The 22,114-nt window shown below is 46.0% G+C and overlaps 1 protein-coding gene across 1 annotated transcript in view; it reads right to left on the reverse strand.

Moving 5' to 3' along the window:
• The window catches only part of LOC110528697 (fibulin-2), a 127,683-nt gene that overhangs the window by 70,989 nt on the left and 34,580 nt on the right, over nt 1–22,114 (reverse strand). Inside the window, exons 3-5 of the mRNA XM_036984360.1 lie at nt 14,083–16,051; nt 9,046–9,172; nt 1,388–1,517 (exon numbers count right to left, since the gene is read on the reverse strand). Coding sequence (XP_036840255.1) covers nt 1,388–1,517; nt 9,046–9,172; nt 14,083–16,051 — 2,226 coding nt within the window. The remainder of the gene's footprint in view (nt 1–1,387; nt 1,518–9,045; nt 9,173–14,082; nt 16,052–22,114) is intronic.

Genomic DNA, 22,114 nt, shown 5'->3' on the forward strand with positions numbered 1-22,114 from the left:
TGTGGGGAAAAACATATTCTGATTGGCTGGACCTGGCTCCCCAGTGGGTGGGACTGGCTCCAAAGTGGGTGGACCTATGTTCTCCCAGGCCCACCCATTGCTGCGCCCCTGCCCAGTCATGGAAAATCCATAGATTAGGGCCTAATTTATTTATTTAAATTGACTGATTTCCTTATTTGAACTTTAACTCAGTAAAATTGGTGAAAATTGCTGCATGTTGCGTTTACATTGTTGTTCAGTGTAGGTAGCTAGATGATAGTGATCATCAAAATATACATTACCAGATACATAACCATCAATCTACGCTCTAGCTAACAGCATACTCACCACCACTGGGGACCAACCAACTCCAAACACCTGTTGGGCACGGAAGTGATCCTTAACGCGTTGCGTTGGGGGCGATAACAAAAACTGAGCACCATTCAATGAAGGGAAGCGGCCAGAGGGCTGATTTGCACGCTGAGCTTGGTAAAAGGGGGCATTAATTGTTGACATAATTGTGATCCAAACCCAAACTTAATTTACTCGTTGTGACACACAGAGGTTCCAAACTCCGTTTTAGATGAGATTGACTTCATGACCAAAATGATCCTATTTACACTTTGTAGTCAAATTTGACACTAGAATAAATGTTTGACTCAAACATCGATGCCACATAGACCATTTTTAAAGGGATGAGTTGCTTTTTAGGGCAGTCGTTCTTTAAACACGTTAAACACTGTAAAGGAGAGGACTATGTAGAGAAGAGGGCTCCATTGGAATGCACACGAAGGCAGAACACATCTTCCTATCTCCATATGGAACCATTCTGAGGTTCTGGAGGATGCTCCGACGTCCAATATTACATTCGGCATTTGCTTGATGCTAGATTATCACAGATTGGGATTTGGACCAAATCCAATAAACTCACCGACCTTCATCTGAATTCCACAAAATCCCTGAGTTGGCATGTGGGTCTAAAACTGGAACATGACCGTCAAATGGCAGGGTGCCAACTACTGAAATATGACCTCCAAAACACTACTGCATACCTCAGGTTGTTTGAAGTCCCAAATGACCCTATTCTCTGTATAGTGCACTACAGGGCCCTAGTGGAATAGGGTACCATGGGACGCAGACGAAGACATTCTCATTCAGGTTCTATAGGAAATTGCTGATCCACTGTGATCCAGAGAATGTCCCGTACTGTTTGATTTGTCTGTATAACAGACTGTTTAACATGCGTACAGTATTGTAGTATTAAGTCTATAGCAATACCATTAGGACAATCTATCCTTCATTGATACAGTGGTTCTGACACACACACAGAACCAGTTGAGAATGGGCGATTGAGTGTGTGTGCATGCCTGTCTCTGAGTGTGTGTGTGTGTGTGTGTGTGTGTCTTGCCTGGTAAGAGTCTGCAGCACACTGGCTCTCCTGGTTGACCTCACACCTGTCTCCTCCTTTAGCAGCAGTGATACCTGCCAGACACCTGGTCTCCATTAGAACATTCTGACAACACTGCTGCTGGGATATACTGGAGGAGAGAGAGAGAAAAAACATGTTGTATATTGCCAAAAGGAAAAGTAGAATTAGAAATTATATTCTGCTTTAAATGGAGTGATTGAAGAACTACAGACTTCCATATCACACCGTATACTACAGACTTCCATATCACACTAAACCCAACCGTATACTACAGACTTCCATATCACACTAAACCCAACCGTATACTACAGACTTCCATATCACACTAAACCCAACCGTATACTACAGACTTCCATATCACACTAAACCCAACCGTATACTACAGACTTCCATATCACACTAAACCCAACCGTATACTACAGACTTCCATATCACACTAAACCCAACCGTATACTACAGACTTCCATATCACACCGTATACTACAGACTTCCATATCACATTAAACCCAACCGTATACTACAGACTTCCATATCACACTAAACCCAACTGTATACTACAGACTTCCATATCACACTAAACCCAACCGTATACTACAGACTTCCATATCACATTAAACCCAACCGTGTACTACAGACTTCCATATCACACTAAACCCAACCGTATACTACAGACTTCCATATCACACTAAACCCAACCGTATACTACAGACTTCCATATCACACTAAACCCAACCGTATACTACAGACTTCCATATCACACTAAACCCAACCGTATACTACAGACTTCCATATCACACTAAACCCAACCGTATACTACAGACTTCCATATCACACTAAACCCAACCGTATACTACAGACTTCCATATCACACTAAACCCAACCGTATACTACAGACTTCCATATCACACTAAACCCAACCGTATACTACAGACTTCCATATCACACTAAACCCAACCGTATACTACAGACTTCCATATCACACTAAACCCAACCGTATACTACAGACTTCCATATCACACTAAACCCAACCGTATACTACAGACTTCCATATCACACTAAACCCAACCGTATACTACAGACTTCCATATCACACTAAACCCAACCGTATACTACAGACTTCCATATCACACTAAACCCAACCGTATACTACAGACTTCCATATCACACCGTATACTACAGACTTCCATATCACACTAAACCCAACCGTATACTACAGACTTACATATCACACTAAACCCAACCGTATACTACAGACTTCCATATCACACTAAACCCAACCGTGTACTACAGACTTCCATATCGCACTAAACCCAACTGTATACTACAGACTTCCATATCACACTAAACCCAACCGTATACTACAGACTTCCATATCACACTAAACCCAACCGTATACAACAGACTTCCATATCACACTAAACCCAACCGTATACTACAGACTTCCATATCACACCGTATACTACAGACTTCCATATCACATTAAACCCAACCGTGTACTACAGACTTCCATATCACACTAAACCCAACCGTATACTACAGACTTCCATATCACACTAAACCCAACCGTATACTACAGACTTCCATATCACACTAAACCCAACCGTATACTACAGACTTCCATATCATACTAAACCCAACCGTATACTACAGACTTCCATATCACACCGTATACTACAGACTTCCATATCACACTAAACCCAAACGTATACTACAGACTTCCATATCACACCGTATACTACAGACTTCCATATCACACTAAACCCAACCGTGTACTACAGACTTCCATATCACACCGTATACTACAGACTTCCATATCACACTAAACCCAACCGTGTACTACAGACTTCCATATCACACTAAACCCAACCGTATACTACAGACTTCCATATCACACCGTATACTACAGACTTCCATATCACACTAAACCCAACCGTGTACTACAGACTTCCATATCACACTAAACCCAACCGTATACTACAGACTTCCATATCACAACGTATACTACAGACTTCCATATCACACTAAACCCAACCGTGTACTACAGACTTCCATATCACACTAAACCCAACCGTATACTACAGACTTCCATATCACACCGTATACTACAGACTTCCATATCACACTAAACCCAACCGTATACTACAGACTTCCATATCACACCGTATACTACAGACTTCCATATCACACTAAACCCAACCGTGTACTACAGACTTCCATATCACACCGTATACTACAGACTTCCATATCACACCGTATACTACAGACTTCCATATCATACTAAACCCAACCGTGTACTACAGACTTCCATATCACACTAAACCCAACCGTATACTACGGACTTCCATATCACACTAAACCCAACCGTATACTACAGACTTCCATATCACACTAAACCCAACCGTGTACTACAGACTTCCATATCACACTAAACCCAACCGTATACTACAGACTTCCATATCACACTAAACCCAACCGTGTACTACAGACTTCCATATCACACTAAACCCAACCGTATACTACAGACTTCCATATCACACTAAACCCAACCGTATACTACAGACTTCCATATCACACCGTATACTACAGACTTCCATATCACACTAAACCCAACCGTATACTACAGACTTCCATATCACACTAAACCCAACCATATACTACAGACTTCCATATCACACTAAACCCAACCGTATACTACAGACTTCCATATCACACTAAACCCAACCGTATACTACAGACTTCCATATCACACTAAACCCAACCGTATACTACAGACTTCCATATCACACTAAACCCAACCGTATACTACAGACTTCCATATCACACTAAACCCAACCGTATACTACAGACTTCCATATCACACTAAACCCAACCGTGTACTACAGACTTCCATATCACACTAAACCCAACCGTATACTACAGACTTCCATATCATACTAAACCCAACCGTATACTACAGACTTCCATATCACACTAAACCCAACCGTATACTACAGACTTCCATATCACACTAAACCCAACCGTATACTACAGACTTCCATATCACACTAAACCCAACCGTATACTACAGACTTCCATATCACACTAAACCCAACCGTATACTACAGACTTCCATATCACACTAAACCCAACCGTATACTACAGACTTCCATATCACACTAAACCCAACCGTATACTACAGACTTCCATATCACACTAAACCCAACCGTATACTACAGACTTCCATATCACACTAAACCCAACCGTATACTACAGACTTCCATATCACACTAAACCCAACCGTGTACTACAGACTTCCATATCACACTAAACCCAACCGTATACTACAGACTTCCATATCATACTAAACCCAACCGTGTACTACAGACTTCCATATCACACTAAACCCAACCGTATACTACAGACTTCCATATCACACTAAACCCAACCGTATACTACAGACTTCCATATCACACTAAACCCAACCGTATACTACAGACTTCCATATCACACTAAACCCAACCGTATACTACAGACTTCCATATCACACTAAACCCAACCGTATACTACAGACTTCCATATCATACTAAACCCAACCGTATACTACAGACTTCCATATCACACTGTATACTACAGACTTCCATATCACACCGTATACTACAGACTTCCATATCACACCGTATACTACAGACTTCCACATCACACTAAACCCAACCGTATACTACAGACTTCCATATCATACTAAACCCAACAGTATACTACAGACTTCCATATCACACTAAACCCAACTGTGTACTACAGACTTCCATATCACACTAAACCCAACCGTATACTACAGACTTCCATATCATACTAAACCCAACCGTATACTACAGACTTCCATATCACACCGTATACTACAGACTTCCATATCACACTAAACCCAACCGTATACTACAGACTTCCATATCACACCGTATACTACAGACTTCCATATCACACTAAACCCAACCGTATACTACAGACTTCCATATCACACCGTATACTACAGACTTTCATATCACACTAAACCCAACCGTATACTACAGACTTCCATATCATACTAAACCCAACCGTATACTACAGACTTCCATATCACACTAAACCCAACCGTATACTACAGACTTCCATATCACAGTAAACCCAACCGTATACTACAGACTTCCATATCACACTAAACCCAACCGTATACTAAAGACTTCCATATCACACTAAACCCAACCGTATACTACAGACTTCCATATCATACTAAACCCAACCGTATACTACAGACTTCCATATCACACTAAACCCAACCGTATACTACAGACTTCCATATCACACTAAACCCAACCGTATACTACAGACTTCCATATCACACTAAACCCAACCGTATACTACAGACTTCCATATCACACTAAACCCAACCGTATACTACAGACTTCCATATCACACTAAACCCAACCGTATACTACAGACTTCCATATCACACTAAACCCAACCGTATACTACAGACTTCCATATCACACTAAACCCAACCGTATACTACAGACTTCCATATCACACTAAACCCAACCGTATTCTACAGACTTCCATATCACACCGTATAATACAGACTTCCATATCACACTAAACCCAACCATATACTACAGACTTCCATATCACACTAAACCCAACCGTATACTACAGACTTCCATATCACACTAAACCCAACCGTATACTACAGACTTCCATATCACACTAAACCCAACCGTATACTACAGACTTCCATATCACACCGTATACTACAGACTTCCATATCACACTAAACCCAACCGTATACTACAGACTTCCATATCACACCGTATACTACAGACTTCTATATCACACTAAACCCAACCGTATACTACAGACTTCCATATCACACCGTATACTACAGACTTCCTTATCACACTAAACCCAACCGTATACTACAGACTTCCATATCACACTAAGCCCAACCGTATACTACAGACTCCCATATCACACTAAACCCAACCGTATACTACAGACTTCCATATCACACTAAACCCAACCGTATACTACAGACTTCAATATCACACTAAACCCAACCGTATACTACAGACTTCTATATCACACTAAACCCAACCGTATACTACAGACTTCCATATCACACTAAACCCAACCGTATACTACAGACTTCCATATCACACCGTATACTACAGACTTCTATATCACACTAAACCCAACCGTATACTACAGACTTCCATATCACACCGTATACTACAGACTTCCTTATCACACTAAACCCAACCGTATACTACAGACTTCCATATCACACTAAGCCCAACCGTATACTACAGACTCCCATATCACACTAAACCCAACCGTATACTACAGACTTCCATATCACACTAAACCCAACCGTATACTACAGACTTCCATATCACACTAAACCCAACCGTATACTACAGACTTCCATATCATACTAAACCCAACCGTATACTACAGACTTCCATATCACACTGTATACTACAGACTTCCATATCACACTAAACCCAACCGTATACTACAGACTTCCATATCACACCGTATACTACAGACTTCCATATCACACTAAACCCAACCGTGTACTACAGACTTCCATATCACACCGTGTACTACAGACTTCCATATCACACTAAACCCAACCGTATACTACAGACTTCCATATCACACTAAACCCAACCGTATACTACAGAAGTCAGAGCTAGTAAGGGGGAGAAAAAGTGAATTGCGAGTGTTAATTCACGAAAGTTGTGAGGGGGGGTGTGCAAGGAGGGGTGCTGTGGGACTATTTAAAATACTTTTTGAAGAGGTAGGGTTTCAGATGATTTCGGAAGATGGGCAGGAATTCTGCTGTCCTACCCTCAGGGTAAAGCTGGTTCCAACATTGGGGTGGCAGGACAGAGAAGGGCTTGGACTGGGCTGAGCGGGAATTGCCAAGAGACCAGAGGTGACAGAACGGAGTGCTCGGGTTGGGATGTAGGGTTTGAGCATAGCCTGAAAGTAGGGAGGGGCAGTTCCTCTTGCTGCTACGATGGCAATTACCATGGTCTTATAGTAGATGTGAGCTTCGACTGGAAACCAGTGGAGTGTGCAGAGGAGCGGGGTGACATGGGAGAATTTGGGAGAGTTGAACAAAAAGGCAGGCTGAAGGGGGGGAAGGAGAAAAAAGTAGTTTAGTGTCAACCGCATAGCAATGATAGGAGAGACCATGTAAGGATATAAGACTTGGTGTATAGAGAGAAGAGGAGAGGGCCTAGAACCGAGCCCTGGGGGACACCAGTAGTGAGAGTACAGACACAGATCCTCTCCATATCACCTGGTCTGAGCGGCCTGCCAGGTAGGATTCAATCCAAAAGTGTGGAGAGCCTGAGACGCCTAGCCCTGAGAGGGTGGAAAGGAGGATCTGATGGTTCACGTTGTCGAAGGCAGGAGATGGATCTAGGAGGATGAGAACAGAGGAGAGAGTCAGCTTTGGCAGTGCGGTGAGCCTCCGGGACACAGAGAAGAGCAGTCTCAGTTCAGTGATCCGTCTTGAAGCCTGATTGGTTAGGGTCAAGAAGATCGTTCTGAGAGAGACAGCCAGAGAGTTGGTCATAGACAGCACGCTCAAGTAAGGACACAGGTCTGTAGTTTTTACATCAGATGTGTCAAGCATTGTTTTCTTGAGGAGGGGAGCGACTCTGGACGTTTTGAAGTCAGAAAGGACGCAGCCAGTGGTCAGGGATGAGATGATGAGGGAAGTGAGGAATGGGATAAAATCTCCAGAGATGGTCTGGAGAAGGGAGGAGGGGGTCGGGTGGAGAGGTTTTTGGGAGGACGGACATCACTAGTCGCTGGATGTCATTTGGAGAGAGAGGGGAGAAAGAGGTCAAGGCTAGGGTCGTTCTGTGCGAGTGGGACCATTGGACTCAATAAGCTGAGTGAATGAGGAACGGATGTCTTCAACGTTCTTTTCAAAGTAGTTAATGTCGTCCACAGAGAGGGAGGAAGGAGGGGGAGGGAAGGAGGATTAAGGAGGGAGGAGATGGTGGAAAAGAGTTTCCTAGAGTTAGAGGTGGAAGCTTGAAATTTAGAAGCAGATACAGAGTAAAATAAGGTAAGAATGAGAGAGTGAAAGGACGATAGGTTCTCGAGAAGAAACCATACTAAACCCAACAGGTCTGAGAAGTACACATCATACAGTATTACACTAGGCCCTGGTGCAGACTAGCATCACATTACACTAGGCCCTGGAGCAGACTAACATGATATTACACTAGGCCCTGGAGTAGACTAACATCATATTACACTAGGCCCTGGTGGTGCAGACTAACATCATATTACACTAGGCCCTGGCGGTGCAGACTAACATCATATTACACTAGACCCTGGTGGTGCAGACTAACATCATATTACACTAGACCCTGGTGGTGCAGACTAACATCATGTTACACTAGACCCTGGTGGTGCAGACTAACATCATATTACACTAGACCCTGGTGGTGCAGACTAACATCATGTTACACTAGGCCCTGGCGGTGCAGACTAACAACATATTACACTAGACCCTGGTGGTGCAGACTAACATCATATTACGCTAGGCCCTGGTGGTGCAGACTAACATCATGTTACACTAGGCCCTGGCGGTGCAGACTAACCTGCAGACAGAGTGTTTATCGTCCTTCAACAACGGCATGTTGTTACAGTGTTGGTTCTCTGATGCCCATCTCTGGCCCACCTCACAGCAGCTCTCCACCACGTAGAGAGAAGACGGACCAGGACCAGCTGGAGATACAGGGGCAATAACACACATAGTACACATGATATATAGTTCACACACGCATGCACACACAACCTCTCAACCACATCTTTAGAAAGAAAGAGATACGCTTTTTTTTCTCCCCAGTTTCGTGATATTCAATTGGCAGATACAGTCTTGCAACTCCCGTACGGACTCGGGAGAGACGAAGGTCGAGAGCTGTGAGTCCTCCGAAACGAAACACAACCCAACCAAGCGGCACTGCTTCTTGACACAATGCCCATCCAACCCGGAAGCCAGCTGCACCAATGTGTCGGAGGAAACACCGTACACCTGGCGACCTGGTCAGCGTGCACTGCACCCGGCCCGCCACAGGAGTCGCTAGTGCGCGATGAGACAAGGATATCCCTGCCGGCCAAACCCTCCCTAACCCGGATGACGCTGGGCCAATTGTGCACCGCCCCATGGGCCTCCCGGTCGCGGCCGGCTGCGACAGAGCTTGGACTCGAACCCAGAATCTCTAGTGGCACAGCGAGCACTGCGATGCAGTGCCTTAGACCACTGCGGCTAGAAAGATATACATTACACATCACAAAAAGACAAACACAGCAAAATACAAATACAGAGCAGACACAGAGCAGACATAGAGCTGACATAGAGCAGACATAGAGCAGACACAGAGCAGACACAGAGCAGACAACAGAAACACCTGGACCAGACACGCAGCTGCCTCAACAGAAACACCTGGACCAGACATACAGCTGCCTCAACAGAAACACCTGGACCAGACACACAGCTGCCTCAACAGAAACACCTGGACCAGACACACAGCTGCCTCAACAGAAACACCTGGACCAGACATACAGCTGCCTCAACAGAAACACCTGGACCAGACACACAGCTGCCAAAACAGAAACACCTGGACCAGACACACAGTTGCCTCAACAGAAACACCTGGACCAGACATACAGCTGTCTCAACAGAAACACCTGGACCAGACACACAGCTGCCTCAACAGAAACACCTGGACCAGACACACAGCTGCCTCAACAGAAACACCTGGACCAGACACACAGCTGCCTCAACAGAAACACCTGGACCAGACACACAGCTGCCTCAACAGAAACACCTGGACCAGACACACAGCTGCCTCAACAGAAACAGCTGGACCAGACATACAGCTGCCTCAACAGAAAGACCTGGAACAGACACACAGCTGCCTCAACAGAAACACCTGGACCAGACATACAGCTGCCTCAACAGAAACACATGGACCAGACATACAGCTGCCTCAACAGAAACACCTGGACCAGACACACAGCTGCCACAACAGACACACCTGGACCAGACACACAGCTGCCTCAACAGAAACACCTGGACCAGACACACAGCTGCCTCAACAGAAACACCTGGACCAGACACACAGCTGCCTCAACAGAAACACCTGGACCAGACACGCAGCTGCCTCAACAGAAACACCTGGACCAGACACACAGCTGCCTCAACAGAAACAGCTGGACCAGACATACAGCTGCCTCATCAGAAAGACCTGGAACAGACACACAGCTGCCTCAACAGAAACACCTGGACCAGACATACAGCTGCCTCAACAGAAACACATGGACCAGACATACAGCTGCCTCAACAGAAACACCTGGACCAGACACACAGCTGCCTCAACAGAAACACCTGGACCAGACACACAGCTGCCTCAACAGAAACACCTGGAACAGACATACAGCTGCCTCAACAGAAACACCTGGAACAGACACACAGCTGCCTCAACAGAAACACCTGGACCAGACATACAGCTGCCTCAACAGAAACACATGGACAAGACATACAGCTGCCTCAACAGAAACACCTGGACCAGACACACAGCTGCCTCAACAGAAACACCTGGACCAGACACACAGCTGCCTCAACAGAAACACCTGGACCAGACACACAGCTGCCTCAACAGAAACACCTGGACCAGACACACAGCTGCCTCAACAGAAACACCTGGACCAGACATACAGCTGCCTCAACAGAAACACATGGACCAGACATACAGCTGCCTCAACAGAAACACCTGGACCAGACACACAGCTGCCTCGACAGAAACACCTGGACCAGACACACAGCTGCCTCAACAGAAACAGCTGGACCAGACACACAGCTGCCAACGGAAATACCTGGACCAGACACACAGCTGCCTTAACAGAAACACCTGGACCAGACACACAGCTGCCTCAACAGAAATATCTGGACCAGACATACAGCTGCCTCAACAGAAACACCTGGACCAGACACACAGCTGCCTCAACAGAAACACTTGGACCAGACACACAGCTGCCAACAGAAACACCTGGACCAGACACACAGCTGCCTCAACAGAAACACCTGGACCAGACACACAGCTGCCTCAACAGAAACACCTGGACCAGACACACAGCTGCCTCAACAGAAACACCTGGACCAGACACACAGCTGCCTCAACAAAAACACCTGGACCAGATATACAGCTGCCTCAACAGAAACACCTGGACCAGACACACAGCTGCCTCAACAGAAACACCTGGACCAGACACACAGTTGCCTCAACAGAAACACCTGGACCAGACACACAGCTGCCTCAACAGAAACACCTGGACCAGACATACAGCTGTCTCAACAGAAACACCTGGACCAGACACACAGCTGCCTCTAAAGAAACATCTGGACCAGACATACAGCTGCCTCAACAGAAACACCTGGACCAGACACACAGCTGCCTCAAAAGAAACATCTGGACCAGACACACAGCTGCCTCAACAGAAACACTTGGACCAGACACACAGCTGCCAACAGAAACACCTGGACCAGACATACAGCTGCCTCAACAGAAACACCTGGACCAGACATACAGCTGCCTCAACAGAAACAGCTGGACCAGACATACAGCTGCCTCAACAGAAACACCTGGACCAGACACACAGCTGCCTCAACAGAAACACCTGGACCAGACACACAGCTGCCTCAACAGAAACACCTGGACCAGACACACAGCTGCCTCAACAGAAACACCTGGACCAGACACACAGCTGCCTCAACAGAAACACCTGGACCAGACACACAGCTGCCTCAACAGAAACACCTGGACCAGACATACAGCTGCCTCAACAGAAACACATGGACCAGACATACAGCTGCCTCAACAGAAACACCTGGACCAGACACACAGCTGCCTCGACAGAAACACCTGGACCAGACACACAGCTGCCTCAACAGAAACAGCTGGACCAGACACACAGCTGCCAACGGAAATACCTGGACCAGACACACAGCTGCCTTAACAGAAACACCTGGACCAGACACACAGCTGCCTCAACAGAAATATCTGGACCAGACATACAGCTGCCTCAACAGAAACACCTGGACCAGACACACAGCTGCCTCAACAGAAACACTTGGACCAGACACACAGCTGCCAACAGAAACACCTGGACCAGACACACAGCTGCCTCAACAGAAACACCTGGACCAGACACACAGCTGCCTCAACAGAAACACCTGGACCAGACACACAGCTGCCTCAACAGAAACACCTGGACCAGACACACAGCTGCCTCAACAAAAACACCTGGACCAGATATACAGCTGCCTCAACAGAAACACCTGGACCAGACACACAGCTGCCTCAACAGAAACACCTGGACCAGACACACAGTTGCCTCAACAGAAACACCTGGACCAGACACACAGCTGCCTCAACAGAAACACCTGGACCAGACATACAGCTGTCTCAACAGAAACACCTGGACCAGACACACAGCTGCCTCAAAAGAAACATCTGGACCAGACATACAGCTGCCTCAACAGAAACACCTGGACCAGACACACAGCTGCCTCAAAAGAAACATCTGGACCAGACACACAGCTGCCTCAACAGAAACACTTGGACCAGACACACAGCTGCCAACAGAAACACCTGGACCAGACATACAGCTGCCTCAACAGAAACACCTGGACCAGACATACAGCTGCCTCAACAGAAACAGCTGGACCAGACATACAGCTGCCTCAACAGAAACACCTGGACCAGACACACAGCTGCCTCAAAAGAAACACCTGGACCAGACACACAGCTGCCTCAACAGAAACACCTGGACCAGACATACAGCTGCCTCAACAGAAACAGCTGGACCAGACATACAGCTGCCTCAACAGAAACAGCTGGACCAGACACACAGCTGCCTCAACAGAAACACCTGGACCAGACACACAGCTGCCTCAACAGAAACAGCTGGACCAGACATACAGCTGCCTCAACAGAAACACCTGGACCAGACACACAGCTGCCTCAACAGAAACACCTGGACCAGACACACAGCTGCCTCAACAGAAACACCTGGACCAGACACACAGCTGCCTCAACAGAAACACCTGGACCAGACACACAGCTGCCTCAACAGAAACACCTGGACCAGACACACAGCTGCCTCAACAGAAACACCTGGACCAGACATACAGCTGCCTCAACATAAACACCTGGACCAGACACACAGCTGCCAACGGAAACACCTGGACGAGACACACAGCTGCCTCAACAGAAACACCTGGACCAGACACACAGCTGCCAACGGAAACACCTGGACCAGACACACAGCTGCCTCAACAGAAACACCTGGACCAGACACACAGCTGCCTCAACAGAAACACCTGGACCAGACACACAGCTGCCTCAACAGAAACACCTGGACCAGACACACAGCTGCCTCAACAGAAACACCTGGACCAGACACACAGCTGCCTCAACAGAAACACCTGGATCTTTGTCCACATGATGAACCCGGCCACTCATCTAACTTTAAAACTATGGCGCTTTCAACCCACTCAGCTTCCAGATACTAAACAATAAAGAACGTCCAGGTTCAGTCAAGAACTTCCAGTTTCAGTCAAGTGTTTTACTCACCCTCCTGAGTTTTTGGGAGAAAGACATATCCCCTCTCCTCCTCCTCCTTCTCATGCTCCTCCGCATCATTGTTCTCCAGTTTGAATAGTGTCTGGGACTGCTTATGGAGAGGCTCACTTCCATGGTGACCTAGATCAACTGATACCCTGAGAGAAGGCTGGCTGGTTGGGCTGAATCTCACCCTGGGAGGAGTATGTTCTTGCTCTGGGTCCTTGGGAGCTGGGTGATCGGGATCAGGCTGTCTGGTCAGGGTATAGTGATCAGGCTGTCTGTGGGTTGTGTGGTGGTTCAGCTCTCTGGGAGTTGTAGTTCTGACTGCATAGGGGTCAGGCTTCCTGGTCAGGGTATGGTGATCAGGCTGTCTGTTGAGGCTGTGGTGCTCAGCTTGTCTTGGGATTGTAGTTCTGTCGGTGTTGACATCAAGCTCTCTTGGAGTTGAAGTTTTGACAGTGTGGTGTTCAGGCAGTCTGGGATATATAGGTCTGTCTGTGTGGACCTCATACTCCTTGGGGGTTGTGTAGTGGTCAGGCTTCCTGGTCAAGGTGTGGTGGTCAGGCAATCTAGGAAATGTAGTACTATCTGTGTTGTGGTCAAGCAGTCTGGGAGATGTAGTTCTGTCTGTGACGACCTCATACTCCCTAGGGGTAGTATTGTGAGGCTTAGGCTTCTGGGTCAGGGTGTGGTGGTGAGGCTTCCTGTGGGTGATGTGGTCCCGATTCCTTCTGGGGGATGTAGTACTGTGTTCTACTGTAGTGTTGTCCTGGTGACTTCCAGGTTCTCTGACACCTGCATCCTTCACATGGTTGCTAGGGGTACTCTTCTCTCTCTCCTCCTCTCCTCCTCTCCTCCCCTGTTTATCCAAATCTCCATCATAAGACACGTCTCTCCACCCAGGTCCTGTGGTATTCTCCAATGAATCTACTCTCTCCTCCTCTTCCTCCTGCTCCCCCATCCCTCTATCCCATATCTCCAGTGCGTCCCCAGCACTGGCCCCTTGAGAGTGAGGGTAAATCTGGCTCTCTGAGAGTCTGTTCCAGTTCGAGGTGGTGTCCTGGTGGCTGGAGCTGGTACTGCGGGAGGTGGTCTCTACTGTGGTGTCTTCAAGCTGGCTAGAAGTGGTCTGTTCTACTGTCACTGGGCTGTCAGTAACGGGGCTGCCTGTCTCTCCGAACCCATCTGTGGTGGCCTTGTAAAGTCCAAATGTCATCAACCTGTCTGTTTTCTTTAGCTTGTCTGTCTGCTTCACCCTACCTATATGCTGAGATCTGTCTGTCTCTGTAGATCTGTCTGTCTGCCCTAGCCTGTCTCTCAGTCCTACTCTGTCTGTAACCATACTGTCTGTGGTTGGCTCATGGACTCCATAGATCTCCCTCAGCTCCTGCCTATCTCTACTATCATATTCCTTGTTACCATAGCCGTTATCAGTCCAATCATAAGGCTTATCGTAGCTCTTACTATTACCCCTGTCGTGGCGCGGCTGTGTAGCCCCTGTCCCAGGGTAGGAGACAGAGATGATAGAGGAGGACGGTGTAGGGTAGGCCAGATCATTCACAGGTGGTTCTGATGCGTCTGTAGTAGGGTAGTCATAGTCCCCATCCTCAGTCATGTGGTCTGGTTTGAACAGGGGCAGGTGGTCCGAGGGAATAGGGGCATCAATCGGGAACGGGGGGAGGTGTGGGCTGTTGGATGGTGGTAGTTTTGGCCCGTTGAAAGGGTATGGAGGACGGTTGTAGGGGGGTAATCCTATAGCCTGTGTCTCCTGTGTGTTAAAGGGGGGTTTAGCATGTCGGTCTCTCTCCGTCTCTCTCAGTTTGTCCTGTGTGAGGTAGGGATGGATAGGGGGATATGTAGGGTGACCCTCCTGTATGGTGGCCAGCATAGGTTTGTGGGGGTCACCGGGGTTGCTGGGATCACAGCCTGGGACAGGGTAGCACATCAGCTCACCTCCTTCGGACGGACAGTGGCACGCCTGGAGGGAGCATCGTTAGAACCTTGTTACAACATTACTAGAACACCTGGTGAAACATCATTAGAGCGTTGTGATGACATTCATATAATGTTTAGGTTAGGTTACACAGGACATTCCCTTAATGTTGTAAGAATGTTGGCAGAACACCTGGTCTTAGTTCTTTAAAAAGGTTCCCAGAACATTTAAATTAAGTTATGGGAGTAGTCTGGCATGTGGCAAGAATAGTCTTGTGATATTCATAGGTTACATAATGTTCCACAATTTCCTTGAGATGTTTCAAAAACTTGATTGGAGTCCACCTGTGGTAAATTCAATTGATTGGACATGATTTTGGCAAGGCACACACCTGTCTATATATGGTCCCACAGTTGACAGTGCATGTCAGAGCAAAAACCAAGTCATGAGGTCGAAGGAATTCCTCTGAGACAGGATTGTGTCAAGGCACAGATCTGGGGATGGGTACCAAAACATGTCTACAGCATTCAAGGTCCAAGAACACAGTTTTTTATTTTTTTATTTACCTTTATTACCTTTATTTAACCAGGTAGGCCAGTTGAGAACAAGTTCTCATTTACAACTGCGACCTGGCCAAGATAAAGCAGAGCAGTGTGACACAAACAACAACACAGAGTTACACATGGAGTAAACAAACGTACAGTCAATAACAATAGAAAAATATATATACAGTGTGTGCAAATGAGGTAAGGGAGGAAAGGCAATAAATAGGCCATAGTGGCGAAAAAATTACAATTTAGCAAATAAACACTGGAGTGGTAGATGTGCAGAAGATGAATGTGCAAGTAGAGATACTGGGGTGCAAAGGTACAAACAAATTAATTACAATATGGGGATGAGGTAACTATTTACAGATGGGCTCTGTACAGGTGCAATGGGCTATGAACAGGTGCTTAAAGTTAGTGAGGGAGATATACAGTGGGGAGAACAAGTATTTGATAACCTGCTAAATCGGCAGTGTTTCCTACTTACAAAGCATGTAGAGGTCTGTAATTTTTATCATAGGTACACTTCAACTGTGAGAGACGGAATATAAAACAAAAATCCAGAAAATCACATCGTTTGATTTTTAAGTAATTAATTAGCATTTTATTGCATGACATAAGTATTTGATCACCTACCAGCCAGTAAGAATTCCGGCTCTCACAGACCTGTTAGTTTTTCTTTAAGAAGCCCTCCTGTTCTCCACTCATTACCTGTATTAACTGCACCTGTTTGAACTCGTTACCTGTATAAAAGAAACCTGTCCACACACTCAATCAAACCGACTCCAACCTCTCCACAATGGCCAAGACCAGAGAGCTGTGTAAGGACATCAGGGATAAAATGGTAGACCTGCACAAGGCTGGGATGGGCTACAGGACAATAGGCAAGCAGCTCGGTGAGAAGGCAACAACTGTTGGTGCAATTTTTAGAAAATGGAAGAACTTCAAGATGACGGTCAATCACCCTCGGTCTGGGGCTCCATGCAAGATCTCACCTCGTGGGGCATCAATGATCATGAGGAAGGTGAGGGATCAGCCCAGAACTACACGGCAGGACCTGGTCAATGACCTGAAGAGAGCTGGGACCACAGTCTCAAAGAAAACCATTAGTAACACACTACGCCTTCATGGATTAAAATCCTGCAGCACACGCAAGGTCCCCCTGCTCAAGCCAGCACATGTCCAGGCCCGTCTGAAGTTTGTCAATGACCATCTGGATGATCCAGAGGAGGAATGGGAGAAGGTCATCTGGTCTGATGAGACAAAAATAGAGCTTGTTGGTCTAAACTCCACTCACCGTGTTTGGAGGAAGAAGAAGGATGAGTACAACCCCAAGAACACCATCCCAACTGTGAAGCATGGAGGTGGAAACATCATTCTTTGGGGATGCTTTTCTGCAAAGGGGACAGGACGACTGCACCATATTGAGGGGAGGATGGATGGGGCCATGTATTGCGAGATCTTGGCCAACAACCTCCTTCCCTCAGTAAGAGCATTGAAGATGGGTCATGGCTGGGTCTTCCAGCCAAATACTTATGTCATGCAATAAAATGCAAATTAATTATTTAAAAATCATACAATGTGATTTTCTGGATTTTTGTTTTAGATTCTGTCTCTCACAGTTGAAGTGTACCTATGATAACAATTACAGACCTCTACATGCTTTGTAAGTAGGAAAACCTGCAAACTTGGCAGTGTATCAAATAGTTGTTCTCCCCACTGTAAGTCTCCAGCTACTGTGGCTACTGTGGCCTCCATCATTCATAAATGGAAGTTTGGAACCACCAAGACTAGAGCTGGTCGCCCGGTCAAACTGAGTAATCAGGGGAGGAGGGCCTTGGTCAGGGAGGTCACACTGACAGAGCTCCAGAGTTCCTGTGTGAAGATGGAAGAACCTTGCAGAAGGACAACCAGCTCTGCAGCACTCCACCAATCAGGCCTTTATGGTAGTGGCCAGATGGAAGAAGTGGGCGCAGGTAGTATAGTGGTTAGAACATTGGGCCAGTAACTGAAAGGTTGCTAGATCGAATCCCTGAGCTGACAATGAAAAAATCCGGGGTTCTACCCCTGAACAAGACAATTAACCCACTGTTCCTAAACCGTCATTGCAAATAATAATTTGTTCTTAACTGACTTGCCTAGTTAAATAAAGGTTAAAAATTAAATAAATTAAATAAAAAAAGTGGGGTTGGGTTAAATGTGTAAGACACATTTCAGTTGAAGGCATTCAGTTGAACAACTGACTAGGTATCCCCCTTTTCCAGTCCTCAGTAAAAGGCAAATCCCGCTTGGATTTTGTCAAAAGGCTCCTAAAGACTTGCAGACCAAGAGAAACAAGATTCTCTGGTCTAAAGAAACCAAGATTGAACTCTTTGGCATGAATGCCAACCATCATGTCTGGAGGAAACCTGGGAACTTCTCTACAGTGAAGCATGGTGGTGGTAGCATCATGCTGTGGGGATGTTTTTCAGTGGAAGAGACTGGGAGACTAGTCAGGATCGAGGGAAAGATGAATGAAGCAAATTACAGAGCCTTATTTTGTGAAAAAAAACTTGCACCAGAGCTCTAAGGACCTCAGACTTTGGCGAAGGTTCACCTTCCAACAGGACAACAACCCTAAGCACACAGCCAAGACAATACAGGAATGGCTTTGGGACAAGTCTCTGAATGTCATTGAGTGTCCCAGACAGAGCCCGGACTTGAACCCGATCGAACATCTCTGGAGAGACCTGAAAATAGCTGTACAGCGACGCTCCACATCCAACCTGACAGAGCTTGAGAGGATCTGCAGAGAAAATTGAGAGACACTCCCAAAATACAGGTGTGCCAAGCTTGTAACGTCATACCCAAGAAGACTCCAGGCTGTAATCACTACCAAAGATGCTTCCACAAAGTACTGAGTAAAAGGTCTGAATACCTATGTAAATAAAATGTAAAAATTCTAACAATTTTTGCTTTGTCATTACTGGGTATTGCGTGTAGATTGATAAGGGGGGAGATGATTAAATACATTTTAGAATAAGGCTGTAACGTAACAAAATGTGGAAACAGTCAAGGGGTCTGAATCCTTTCTGAAGGCACTGAACAAAAATATTAACGCAATATGCAACAATTTCATATGAAGAAATCAGTCAAAATAAATACATTCAATTCGGCCCTAATCTATGGATTTCACATGACTGGGAATACAGATATGCATCTGTTGGTCACAGATACCATTAAAAACTAAATGTAGGTGAGTGGGTCAGAAAAACAGTCAGTATCTGGTGTGACCACCATTTGCCTCATGCCGCGTGACACATCTCCTTCACATAGAGTTGATCAGGCTGTTGATTGTGGCCTGCGGAATGCTGCCCCATTCCTCAATGGCTGTGTTTCTGGATACTGGACCACGCTGTCGTACACGTCGATCCAGAGCATCCCAAACATGCTCCATGGGTGACATGTCTGGTGAGTATACAGGCCTGGGACATTTCAGCATCCAGGAATTGTGTACAGATCCTTGAGACATGGGGCTGTATATTGTCATACTGAAACATGAGGTGATGCCGACGGATGAATGACACAATAATGGGCCTCAGGATATCGTCACAATATCTCTGTGCATTCAAATTGCCATCAATAAAATGAAATTAGGTTCATTGTCCGCCACCATGGGGCACTCTGTTCTTAACATTGACATCAGCAAACAGCTCGGCTAAACAGCTGTCGCCGTATGCTTGGTAAAGTTGAAACCGGGATTAATCCGTGAAGAGCACATTTCTCCAAAGTCAGTTACAATGCCAAACTGCAGTCAGGTCAAGACCCTGGTAAGGACAACATGCTTCCCTGAGACAGTTTCTGGCAGTTTGTGCAGAAATTCTTCAGTTGTGCAAAGCCACAGTTTCATCAGCTGTCCGGGTGGCTGGTCTTAGACGATCCCGCAGGTGAAGAAACGGGATGTGGAGGTCCTGGCTACACGTGGTCTGCGGTTGTGAGGCCTGTGGGACGTACTGCAATTGGAGGTGGCTCTCTGGCAAAATCTTCAGTGGACATTCCTGCAGTCTGTGTGTAATTCTCTCTCTCAAGGCATTATTGTCATGGGGAACATATGTTTACATTGCCAAAGCAAGTGAAATAGATAAACAAAAGTGAAGTAAACCATTTTTAAAAATAACTGTAAACATTACACTCACAAAAGTTCCAAAATAATAAAGTCATTTCAAATGTCACATTGTCTATATACAGTGTTGTAATGATGTGCAAATAGTTAAAGTACCAAAGGGAAAATAAATAAACATAAATATGGGTTGTATTTACAATGGTGTTTGTTCTTCATTGGTTGCCCTTTTCTTGTGGGAACAGGTCACAAATCTTGCTGCTGTGATGGCACACAAAAACGGACTCACTTATTGTGTAACATTGTCCGAATGTTCTGTGCAACTTATGTGAATATCACAAGAATGTTCTTGCAAAACCCCAGACAACTCCCATAAGTTAATGAAATGTTCAGGGCACCTTTATAGAACTTCTTATAACATTAAGGGAATGTCCTGTTGCCACATGACGTTCATACAATGTTTAAGTTATCACAACTGGACAGTGTTTTCGGAACCTATAGCTTAAATGTGTTCTAGGAACGTTCTTGCAACATCAGGCGAATGATTTATACAAACATTCTATAATCATCAGCACGACTGGGAACTTTCACAGAACCCATTTTTTGTTAGCTGGGAACACATTAAGAATCTATTGACCAAAAAGTTGGTTTGAGATCTAAACTATAGTTCACCACACCATCTCTGGAACGGCACCTAAAGACATGCAAAGTCCTAGAATAGCAGACAGGAAGCAGGTAGCAGACAGGTAGACAGGCAGACTTCACAGGTAAAGGCAGATAGAAAGGCAATGTGCTAGAATAGCAGACAGGAGGCAGGTAGAAGACAGGAAGCAGGTAGCAGACAGGAAACAGGTAGCAGACAGGAAGCAGGTAGCAGACAGGAAGCAGGTAGCAGACAGGAAGCAGGTAGCAGACAGGAAGCAGGTAGAAGACAGGAAGCAGGTAGCAGACAGGAAGCAGGTAACAGGTAGCAGACAGTAAGCAGGTAGCAGACAGGGAGCAGTAAGCAGGTAGAAGACAGGAAGCAGACAGGAAGCAGGAAGCAGGTAGTTGACATGAAGCAGGAAGCAGGTAGCAGACAGGAAGCAGGTAGCAGACAGGAAGCAAGTAGAAGTCAGGAAGCAGAAATCAGGTAGAAGACAGGAAGCAGGTAGCAGACAGGTAGACAGGCAGACTTCACAGGTAAAGGTAGATAGAAAGGCAATGTGCTAGAATAGCACAGGTAGAAGATAGCAGACAGGAAGCAGGTAACAGACAGGAAGCAAGTAGCAGTCAAGAAGCAGGAAGCAGGTAGCAGACAGGAAGCAGGTAGCAGACAGGCAGACTTCACAGGTAAAGGTAGATAAACAGGCAATGTGCTAGAATAGAACAGGTAGCAGATAGCAGACAGGAAGCAGGTAGCAGACAGGAAGCAGACAGGTAGACAGAAAGACTTCACAGGTAAAGGTAGATAGACAGGCAATG

Source organism: Oncorhynchus mykiss, chromosome 7, assembly GCF_013265735.2.
Source record: "Oncorhynchus mykiss isolate Arlee chromosome 7, USDA_OmykA_1.1, whole genome shotgun sequence".
NCBI classification, from domain to species: domain Eukaryota; kingdom Metazoa; phylum Chordata; class Actinopteri; order Salmoniformes; family Salmonidae; genus Oncorhynchus; species Oncorhynchus mykiss.